The following is a 12,173-nucleotide window of genomic DNA, read 5'->3' as shown; positions in this document are numbered from 1 at the left end:
GCCTGTTTGTAATGTTGGTTTAATTCTTTAATAAAATGTTCCTTTTATCAACAAAAAAAAATGTTCCTTGAATTTTGTATGAATATCAAGAAGTGGTGGAAGGAAGAAGATGAAGAGAGGGAAGGAAAATTATGTGGTGATGGTTCACTATTGTATATAATGGACCTGCAATCGAATGGTTGAAATTATATCAGAAATGTTACAATTAAAAAACTAACGGAGATGAGCAAAATAGTAAACGACAGAAGATTTATAGGACCAAATTGAAACATTTTATAGTTAGGCGACCAAAGTGAAAACCAAAAATAAATTAAGGGATGATGTATTAAGCCTGAAAATAACTATTCTGACCAAAGTAATAAAAATAACCTTCCTAGTAAAATTATTAATTTACCCTTACTCGCCAAATGACCAAAATACCCCTTAGCCTTGAAAATGACCAAAATACTCTTCTAGATTAAAAATCCACTAATCTCAATCCAAACACACACATAAGCAAATAAGCACATATAAACACTCATAAATATATATACTCCCTCCGTTTCTAAATATAAGCAAATTTGACTTTTTAGGTTCGTTCAATTAATGATCTATGTGGTTCATATTATGACCAAAATGAACCTAAAAAGTCAATTTTGCTTATATTTAGAAATGGAGGGAATACTAAATAATTAGATCAATTCTATCTAAAAACGGGTTGTTACACTTCTCGCCTAAAAGTCCAATAATATTGAAGCCTTAAGTTATAGTTTTGATGATGTTAGACGTTTTGATTACATCTACTTTATAGTCACTATTTGTTTGTTTTAATGATGTCTAGTATAGATCTTTATTGTGTAGAATGTTAAATCACCCTAGTGAACCTTGGCATCTTCTCACTGCATTCCAAGTTTGGCTTGAATCGTCTCACAACATGTCTGAATCGATTCAGATCAGTCTCTGACTTAGCTTGAATCGATTCACTATGAGCATGAACCGATTCAAGCTTGTATCGTGTCATTTGCCTTTGAGTCGTTTCAACAATCTCTCTGTTTTTATATGAATCGATTCACATGTGATATGAATCGATTCAAACCTTCATCTGGGTTGCTTCGTTTCAAATATCTCTTGACTTGCATCAATGTTCATACTCTTTCACTTGCCTGGGATTGTTTCACTCAGTTTCTGAATCGATTCAGTACATAATTGAACCGATTCAATCACTTGATTTTGTGTGAAAATTTAGTCTTCTCACTCATTACTATATATACACTTCTCTCCAAAACTCCACAATTATTGAATCATTTGCATCTATTCTCTCTAGGTCTCAAAAACTCATTGCTCATACATTCTTCACGATTAAACATTTTTTCTTAGAATCACTTTGTCTTAGAGTGTGTAGATTCTCTAGGGTTAGTAGGGATCGTAAGTTAGTTCTCTAAAGAAGATTGATTGGGCTTAATCAAGGCTTCAAAGGAAGTGAATAATCTCATTCCACCTCCAAGGACTTGGGGGTCTTTCTAACCGTTCTTGATATCGAAGGGGGTTCGTTTATCGGACGTAGCATTGAATACTCGATTGAAGAGATCGAAGGAGTGCACGTGTAATTCAATGATCCGAAGATTCAAGGAGCACCAAATTCAAGGGGTACTTGAAGTTTGGGGGAGCTTTGTTTTACATAGGAGTTGAAGAATTAGGGCTTTAATTTGAAGGAACTCTTATAAACATTGTAATCAACTTTTCGTACATAGTGGATGACCTTGGTGAAGGTGTACATACTTCATCAAGTAGAGTAGAGGTAGCCCTTAGCGAGGACGAACAAGGGTGAACTACTATAACATCGGTTCTCTCTCTCTCTCTCTCTCTCTCTCTCTCTCTCTACTTTTGTTATTGCACTTGCTTATTTGAATAATTGATTAGTGAATTGCTAGTTTTGATCTAAATAGTATTTTCACAATAGATTAATCTAAATTCTTTTGATTTAGGTTAAAACAATTTCTCTTGGATCAATTAATTGCAATACCAATTGAATTATTCAAATTCATGTGTTTTGTGTTTTCAATTGATAATTAGGTTTATTTTCATATAGGTTTGGTTTGAAATTGTATATCGTTTTGTATCTTGTTCAAGAATTGTTAATAATTGATTGTGTTAAAAGATTTGTATCGTGAATCTCTCAATTTAAATAGTCAATTTTAATAAAAACTTGTTTTTATTAAATCTCCATAAAAGTTTTTCAAAGGCGCTATTCACCCCCTCTAGCTTGGTATTCAACTAGCCATATAGACCAACAAATATCAAGTCAAACATACAAACAACCAATTAAACACATAATAAATAAATAAAATAATACTATCGAAAACAGGCCGTTACACCTCAAAGAAGAATTGGGTTGTCAAGATGGACGACGCTTTATAGATATACAAGACGACCTTCAAAATACACTTAAAGTTATCGCGGTTTATGGAAAGACATGTCATTTAACAATGAAACTAGAGCACAATACATGCCAACAAAATTTCTAAATTTTTTTTTTGGTCAATATTTCTAAAGTTTGATACAAAAGGAAATGAGAAGTAGCCGGTTATGAAGAACGCCGTGGTCCCTTCGGTTTTTAATTATTTTTTTTTGTCAAGTAGTTCAGTGGTTAGAGCCCACACAATTAAATTGTGGAGAAGTGGAGTGTCCGAGGTTCGAACCCCAGCCCCTACATATAATATGCAATATCCCTATTCATTTTAGGTTTTATTTTGTCTTCCGCATAACAGAGGCGTTGAAATTCCTTTTCTTGATTATGAAGCCCAATGTGAAAATCATAAACCTCGTCCCTGAAAAGAAGGATTTCGTGACATATATATAACACGTCACTTTAATTTAATTTTGAAGTTCAGAAGAAACAGCGAATGATGTGAATAATAGTTGCCAAATGGGTATACTTCCGCATTTCCAGCTCACTTGAACATTATAACAAACAACTAACTTAGTCTAAACACGTTGAAAGTTGAAAACTCGAATCCATTACACTTGCGACCAACTTATTTAGTAGCCACCAATCAAGACCTATATACGACAAATTTCCTACAATTCATACCCACTTGCTCTTGCATACTTCATTTCATCATCTTTCAAAGTCAACGCAATTATCTGTCTTATAATTAGCTGAGAGAGTATATGAATCAACGAGTCTTTCTCTAATAGTCTTACGGATGAGAAAAAGAACCATGAATCTTCATTTTGCGTCTTCCATTTCTTTATGAGGTGTCTTGTTTTGTTGAATTACATGATTTTTCAATAAAATACTACAGAAACACATGAATTGTTTGGTTTAGGAAAGAACTAGAATTACATGATTCGATATGAAACTTCTTTAAAACTCCTCTTATTGACTCAAATTGCTACTAAAATGAGTATATATAGTGGATAAGTAGGGTTTTTGATGTCAAGTCTTCACCTGACAATTGTCCCTGAGGGACAGGTGTGACCATCTAGGTGGTCGTCTACCATAGGATCTGAACTGGACGGTAAGGATCTATTGGTCTGAAACATTATTCAATGGGATTTAAGATGTGTTTATCGTATGGTGTCGCCTACTCTTATATCTTGGATTAGACCCGAGCCGAGTCAGAATGGGCCTTAGCCCAGTCCAAAACAAATACCAAATAATCGGAACAATGAATGGGTTTATCATAGAGATGCTTACCTCTTGTTTTAGATTGGACCAAGGCCCAAAATTTGGATGTATTCGTATACCCTTCAAAACTTATACAAAGATGGACCATATATTGAACACACATTAAATACCAATGTATCAAGGCCACATGATAGGATCTGGATTGTTTCGAGTGTCCTTAGAGATAGCTATCTTGGTAACAGTTCAAGAGACAAAACTCTAAGCCTACTATATAAATACTATCTCATGGTATTGCTCCAGCTACACTCACTTTTTATCCTAGATACCTATATCACGCATGACATTACTGACTTGTACTGTCTGAGTTTGTACATGCATACACACTCCCATCCATTAGAGAATAAGGTTACTATTGACGACGGTTCAACACTTGAAGACCAACCATCACCACTATCGAGAGAAGTCAGATGTGTCAGGTTCACCTCTTAACGGTTATGTGCGATGCAACCTTATTTGAAGAAGGGAAATGGGGATGAGATGGTGCTTGTGGAAAACAACAACACGATTGTAGTAGAGTCAACCCAATTAAATTTCTCCATCATTTCCATTCTCAAGATCCTCATTGATTCCAAAGACTTGTTTCGGCATTTAAAGACAAGCAACACCTCAACAACTATTATGGTAGTCAGATAATTCCCTTGAAATACTACATACCGCAAATTGGTACTTACATACTAGTTCATGGTACTTTTACGAATCGATTCACACAAAAAAGTTTATGATTCATCGAAAGAGATGAAACGAGATAAGTAAGTGAAGATCAAAGAAAGATGGAAAGGAAATTGAGAAGAAGAAAAAAGATAAAGAAAAGCCTTCCGACTTTAAGTCAAATCTCGAAAAATCTTGTTCAACATGTTAAAAATCTTAAAATTGGATTGTCTATTACTACTATTTGACTAGATTAGCTCTCACCAAACCCAATTATGTGTTGTTTGAGAATTTTCCTATATTTTTAAAGAGAATTTTCCTATTATTGTAAATTCTACTACAATGGATTTCCCTAATAATTAAAATATTTCTTTTTTATGTTTAACAAAATAAGTTTTTTAAGGTAAAAAAAAGTCTTCTACCATTGTTCAATAGTTCTCCTACTCTCTCTCTCTCTCATGTAATGATAAATACGTTGACATTTGACTTGTTAAGTACTATATAAGTAGACTAGTGGTGATATACAAGCAAGGCCAAATTCCACACTAAACAGAGACAGTTTTTGCGTTTCACAAAGCTCAAAGGAAGAGCCTTATTTTTCATACCAATTCTCTTTCTCAAGTTACTATGGGAACTCAAGCACCCACAGCCACAGATGTAAGTGTCTCTGTCCTCTATTTTTTTTCTTATTGAAAAAGATATGATATTTTTTGTTTACTTTCAAACAATTTTTAAATTCATGTTAGTTTTTTTATTTGCATTTGTGTTTCATATGCTCTGTTTTGATTTCTTCAAATCTGCATATCTACAATTTATATGGAAAAAATAAAATAGTAATAAACAAGACAACTTCTTTCTTTAATTCTTCTTCTTCTGTTTTGCAAAGTATATTCTAACCTCTTAAGTGGTTGGAAAAATAGAACTTTTCATGAGTCTACGAGAGACCCGTGATAGGGTTTTAAATGGAAACTTGAAAGACACGCACATACCCGTTAGATTTGTGTCACCCATGCTTGTTAAAGTTGTACTCATCTCTCTAAATTATATACTTCTTCCGTCCTATATTAGATGATATGTTTGACATTTTGCACTTTTGATCTGATATATTTTGACATTATTTTTCTACTAATATACAAAGATAAATAATACATCATATAAGATGTTGTTGGATTCGTCTCGATGAATATTTTCAAAATATTAAATTTGGATAATTTTTTCAAAAGGATAATGAAAGATAAAAAAATATTCATCGGTATGTTTATCAGATTCAACTAGGTCATCTAATATGCGACGGAGGAGTATCGTTTTACACTAACAATAAAATATTCATATTAATATTAATATTTTTATTATAGTTTTATTTGTATATTTTTTATTTCTTTAATTTATTTTTTTCATATAATTTATTAAAGATAATTTTACAAAATAATTCATAATAACCCTTTTTTATACAAAAATAATTATTTTTATTAAATAATAATTATATTTTTTTGTTTCAAAAAAATATATATTATATTTTTTAATACATATGAAATGTACAAAACAACTTATAGATTAAAATAAAACAACTTATGTACAATATATTTTTATACATATGAAGTAAATTGTAAATAGTAATTAACCACGACTTCATTGATAAAAATAAAATAAATTAAAATAAAAGATGGTAGACATCTCATTTACCCAATCCACACCTTTCTCTATCTATAGATTTATCCTCTCTCTCTCTTTGTTTTGTGCCTTGAAGGTGAGAATGTGACATTCACCTAAATTGTAGATGAAGTGAATGAGTTGTCTAACTATCATCACCATTAAAATAACCAGGCTTAGCCTAACTAGATTAAATTTAATGATCAAGGAAACCAATGGCACGTGATGCCCTCCTCTTATCCTTGGTTGACTTGAAATGACGTAACAAAAATAATTATTATTTACCTAATAATCGTAATAATATACTAATAGTTACCATTAATTGGACACACTTAATTTCATACTTTTCATAAATATAATAATGATCCAAAACTAGAACATACTCCCTTTGCTTAAATTATAGAACATTTAATCCACACGTAATAAGAAATGTAATTAAAAAATTAAAATAAAAGAGTAATAAATAGTTAAAAGTAAAATAGGAAAAATAACATTAATATTTTATTGTTATTATAAAATGACTTATAATTTAAGATAAATTTTTTTCCCAAAGTAACTTATAATTTTGGTTCGAGAGAGTGTGTTTGTGTCAATGTAACGTGTCATCTATTTAACCTTTTGTTTGAATTATATTTGGATGTTTTCTGGTTAAATATCACAGATCTATATTTATGCATAATAATAATAATAATAATATTCTTCAAAAAATAGAATATAGAAGTATTTACAGATACTCCAGTTCCCTTAGTTTGATGAATATACGCATGTTCCTATCCTCTCTCAAGCACATGGTTAAGACTAGGCGTCTATAGTTCAATAGATAGATTATTATTGATGAATTATTTGAAGAAATTTATGAAATAAATTGTTTTAAGAGAAATAATAATACAGCAACTTAGATACTTGATTCTATAAAAAAAAAAAAACATCCAAAAAAAACTTAATAATATTTATATAAAAATGAATTAATTTTTATAAAATATTACTATTAAAATTATAGACCTCTTTTATCAAAAACTAAAATAAAATAGGTCTCACTTTAAAATCCGTCTTAGGTCTGAATATGTACTGGATTGATCCCATAAATTTGATAATACCATATAAACTTTAGCCAATAAAAAAAAATGTGTTTTTTAAACTTTTTCAAATTTGTATTCTCAGTCTGTTAAAGTTAACCCATTTGGGGTTGTGGTTGATTTGGAATCTTGGAGTTTCCTCCTCCAGAGGTCTCAGGTTCGATTCCCTCTAATGCCAATTTTGGTGGGCTAAGTCTATATAGAGCTTGCTCTGCCTTTAAACGGGGCCCCGCAAGTGGGTGGTGGGAATAATCAATTCTTAGGTCGGATACCAAATTTTCAAAAAAAAAGTACATATAAGTTTATTTTTAGGGGATATATATCCTCTAGTTAAAACAACAAAAAAAATCGCAGTTGTACTCGGTCAAACTCGAGCCATGCAGAAAAGTCAGGCTAAGATAAAGACATGCACTTGGTATGCAACTACAACTTTTGTTATCACTTTCCATGAAGTTTGGGAGCTATTAGAAGCAGCTATTTTATTTTTTTAAGGCTTAGCTCAGTTGATAGGGGCGATGCATAATATATGCTAATATATGCAAAGTCGGGGTTTGAACCCTGACCACCAAAAAATAACGCCTTTGGTGCCTATCGAATAAAAAAGAACATACAAAATTCATTTGGAAAAAAATTCGTTTTGAATTTTTATTTTTCGGCTGACTGATTTTATTTATTGAAACAGATTGATGAAAAATTAAAGAGGCAAAAAGCAATTGATGACTGGCTTCCAATTAGTTCGTCAAGAAATGCAAAATGGTGGTATTCTGCATTCCACAATGTTACTGCCATGGTTGGAGCTGGTGTTCTTAGTCTCCCTTATGCCATGGCTCAACTTGGATGGTATATTTTTAGTTTCATTTTCTACTTTTATTTTGCAAAGATTAAGCAGAAATTTAACACATTTAACCTTTGAATTTTATGAATGTTTTGGTAAATTATTTTTCACATTGTACTCAAGACTCCTCATTAGGTGACTTCAATACATTTTCATACATTTGTTGAATTGGAATTTACAATGTGTTTTCAGGGGTCCTGGAGTAACAGTATTAGTCCTCTCATGGTTCATCACATTATACACGTTATGGCAAATGGTTGAGATGCATGAAATGGTACCCGGGAAACGTTTCGATAGATATCATGAACTGGGTCAATATGCTTTTGGTGAAAAGTTGGGTCTGTATATTGTTGTGCCACAACAACTTATTGTTGAAGTCGGCGTTAACATTGTCTACATGGTAACCGGAGGAAAATCTTTGCAGAAGTTTCATGATACCGTGTGTTCCGATTGCAAAAAAATCAAATTGACTTATTTTATAATGATTTTTGCCTCTGTTCACTTTGTCTTGTCTCACCTCCCTAACTTGAACTCTATTTCTGGTGTCTCTTTAGCCGCCGCTGTCATGTCGTTAAGGTACCATTTATTTGTTAATCAATAGTTTATAAATGAGGAGGACCTCAACTCCATTTACCGTCTTTAATCAAATATGAATGCTAAAGAATTTTTCTCTCTATACGATGAATCTTCGTTTCTTTAATCATAAGACATGTAACAAAATTCATGTATGAATGGGGATAAATACTTGAGAAAACATAATTTTCACATGTTAAATTTGACAATGATGTTTCTCCGCAGTTACTCTACAATTGCTTGGGCAGCTTCTGCTCATAAAGGTGTTATAGAAAATGTTGATTATGGTTACAAAGCTACGACTACCCCAGGAACTGTCTTTGGTTTCTTCAATGCCCTTGGAGATGTGGCTTTTGCTTATGCCGGACACAACGTGGTGTTAGAAATCCAAGCAACAATTCCATCTACACCGGAAAAACCATCTAAGGGTCCAATGTGGAGAGGAGTGATTGTAGCCTATATAGTTGTAGCTTTGTGCTACTTTCCAGTTGCTCTCATTGGTTATTGGATGTTTGGAAATAGTGTTGATGACAACATTCTCATGACTTTAGAGAAACCAAACTGGCTTATTGCAATGGCAAACATGTTTGTTGTTATCCATGTTATTGGAAGCTACCAGGTAAAACTCAATTTCAAAGTTCAAAAACTTTCAATTTTAATTGACGCTTCTTGATATTTAACTTGATATTTTGTAAATGTAGATCTATGCAATGCCAGTATTTGACATGATTGAAACAGTGATGGTAAAGAAGTTGAATTTCAAGCCTACCACAATGTTGCGTTTTATTGTACGAAATGTGTATGTGGGTAAGTATAAGCATTTTAAAAAAAAAATTGTGAGCAGAAGTCGTCATTTTAGCCCCTGAATGCAGATAAATTGCAATATAGTCCCTGAATGTAGACTCTGTTAGTCAATTTAATCCCTGAATGCAGACTCCGTTAGTCAATTTAGTCTCTCAATGTAGACTCCGTTAGTCACTTTAGTCCCTGAAATTGACCAACAGAATCTACATTCGATGACTGTTTTGCAATTTCTCTGCATTTAGGGACTAAAGTGACTACTTTTTTCCCATTGAGGAACTAAAGTGATTAATTCTCCATATATGACTTTTAGTTCATTTGATTTTTTTTTAATCTCTAATATGAATTGACATATAATTCTTTATGATTCCAGCGTTCACAATGTTCATTGGTATTACTTTTCCGTTTTTCGGTGGTCTACTAGGATTTTTTGGTGGATTTGCTTTTGCTCCAACAACATACTTTGTAAGCTAACAACATTAGTGAATTTTGATCTAGTATGAGTTCTTATGATAAAACAACTTCAATTAATGGTTCATTTAAATTTTCAGCTACCATGCATAATGTGGCTTGCAATCTACAAACCAAGGAGATTCAGCTTGTCTTGGTGGTGTAACTATGTAAGTTTAATTTTCATTTTAAATATTGACTTAAATGCATTTTGGCCCCTTATGTTTGTCGTCGTAGCTATTTTGACCCCCTAACAAAAAAAATACAATTTTTACCGCCTAATTTTGCCTTGTTTAGGGAAATATGCTCTTTTGACCCTTTATCTTTACAAAAAAAGTTGCAATTATGGCCCCTTTTTGGAACATGTGGCGGCTTCTCAACATAGTTGGGAATATTAGGGGGCCGAAATTGCATTGTTTTTGTTAGGGTCAAAATTTCAACGGTGGTAAACATAGGGGCCAAAAATGCGTTTAAGCCTTAAATATTCTTCATTAAATAGTATTTTTTTAATACTTATTTTTTTTTTTTAATAAGAACCTGGTCTAATCTTTTTTTCATTGATTATATAGGTTTGCATTGTGCTTGGCTTATGTTTGATGCTTTTATCACCTATTGGAGGATTGAGGTCAATCATCCTTAATGCCAAGAGTTATGATTTCTATTCTTAAACTAATAACAATGATGGCAACATTATGTACGCAAATGCACGAAAGAAGTCGAATTGTATGAAAGAATTTGGTTATTATCTAATGTGAATTAGTAATATTTGTCTATGGAATATCCATAACATGCTTATTGGTGGAGAAAAAGTAGCTGCAACAAAGTAAAGGGAATTTTCGTCTTTTTTATTTCAACTCTCAATGTATATTTCTTTCCCTTGTTTTAGTGAACTTGTTGTTATAATTACCTATTATGTTTTTGCGATATATACATTTTTTATTTTTAATTATCTATTTTTTTACACATAAACTAAATGTTCCTTGGCGATTACTACAAATTGTATTTTCTTATTTGGTGAATACAAAGGTGTCAAAGTTAAATTTATGAGGTATCTAAGTAATTATGCGAGATCTGTTTCCAAAAAATAGTGACCGGCTTGCAATGAGTATTAGAGTTTCTTTATGGGGTTACATAAGGAGAAAGAGTGTATAATAGTATAATATACAAACTTCTTTTTTTACATAAACAAGTACAATGATGCATTTTATTAATGATTGATGGTCAGATTAGGCAAGTGTACCAAATCGTTTATCAAATAATAAAGTGTAAGTAAAGTACCGTATCCACAAGAATTATTGTTTCGTCCAAACAATTCGCGTTACTTATTTCGTTTAACAAAATATAAATAAAAGAGTTGATGGATAAGAGATTGCAATTTTTATCTGTTTGCAACAGAGCAAGTTATCTGTTTTGATTGCAGAAATGTAAGCAACAATTAAGATTCTTCGAATCCCCCTATTGACAGGTGATCTTATGTTATTCTTAGCATGTTTTTCAGTCATTTTTAGTAGGTTTTACCAGCAAAACAGAGGAGTATTAGAGCAGTTGCTTATGATTTCGGGAAATTTGTAACGTTTTCTGTAACACCCTAAACCCGAAATGCAATAATCATGCAATAAAATTCAAATAAATCAAGAGTTTAGAACTACATATTCGTTTTTCTCAAAAACATGCATAAATGTTTTTCAAAATACTCGCAACGGAAAATCATCAACATAAAGTTCTCAACAACTTAGAATAAATCTCAACATACCATGTGTAACGCCCACTTTTAATTAATTAATTATTTAATTGAGTTTAGACGAGTTATATTATATTTATATAATATATGTGTGATTTATGATGATTTAGATGATTTATGATGATTTTAGATGATTTATGTGATGTGACGATTTTTATAAGGAGATGAGACTTATTTTGTTGTTTAATAAAATAAGATTTGAAAATAAAATAAAATATTTAGTTAGGGGTTGTTTTGAGATTTTAGAGAGTTTTGGGGGAGAAAGAGAGATAAGATAAGATAATTGGAGGAGGTATAAAAGGAAAGACCTAGTTAGAAAAGAACATAACGTACGTACGATCAAACTTTGGAAAAAGGGAGAAAAAGCCAAAGAAGGGAGAGACTAAGGATTCAGTTTTATTAATCCATGTAATTCTGATAACCAAATTAACAAGTTAGGATTGAATTAAGAAGTTTATGAAATTAGGGTTAATAGATGAAATTGATGATCTAATGATGATAAGTTGTTAGATTGATGTATAAACTGTCCTTAGACCCTAGATAATGACTAAGATGAATTCTGGGATCGAAATTAGGCTTAAAACCATGAGAGTTGATGAATTTCGTAAGAACTGCAGTTCTGCCCGAGCCTATATTCATCGCTCGCCCTCGCGTACGATGATCCTCGCCTCGCGAGTGATGAAGTTCATCGCTCGCCATGCGAACCAATTTCCCTCGCCTCGTGAGTTG

The 12,173-nt window shown here is 32.0% G+C and overlaps 1 protein-coding gene across 1 annotated transcript; it reads left to right on the top strand.

The window, feature by feature from the left end:
* Window positions 1-4,817: 4,817 nt before the first annotated feature.
* On the top strand, window positions 4,818-10,652 carry LOC25498073 (lysine histidine transporter 1). Its single transcript, XM_013592815.3, has 8 exons — window positions 4,818-4,975; window positions 7,727-7,884; window positions 8,072-8,455; window positions 8,678-9,071; window positions 9,154-9,259; window positions 9,627-9,718; window positions 9,805-9,873; window positions 10,273-10,652. The coding sequence occupies exons 1-8, from the start codon at window positions 4,946-4,948 to the stop codon at window positions 10,369-10,371; spliced, it is 1,332 nt and encodes a 443-aa protein (XP_013448269.1). The 5' UTR covers window positions 4,818-4,945; the 3' UTR covers window positions 10,372-10,652.
* The last annotated feature ends 1,521 nt before the right edge of the window (window positions 10,653-12,173 follow it).

The sequence above is a fragment of the Medicago truncatula genome, chromosome 7 (assembly GCF_003473485.1).
Source record: "Medicago truncatula cultivar Jemalong A17 chromosome 7, MtrunA17r5.0-ANR, whole genome shotgun sequence".
Classification (NCBI taxonomy): Eukaryota; Viridiplantae; Streptophyta; class Magnoliopsida; order Fabales; family Fabaceae; genus Medicago; species Medicago truncatula.
Note: the sequence above shows the minus strand (reverse complement) of the source record. Positions and strands in the feature narration are given on the sequence as shown.

Coding starts and splice junctions, on each gene's coding strand:
- LOC25498073 (XM_013592815.3), top strand. CDS start 4,946: ATGGGAACTCAAGCACCCACAGCCACAGAT. Junction 7,885..8,071: donor GCCATGGCTCAACTTGGATG/GTATATTTTTAG, acceptor ATGTGTTTTCAG/GGGTCCTGGAGTAACAGTAT. Junction 9,874..10,272: donor TGTCTTGGTGGTGTAACTAT/GTAAGTTTAATT, acceptor TTGATTATATAG/GTTTGCATTGTGCTTGGCTT.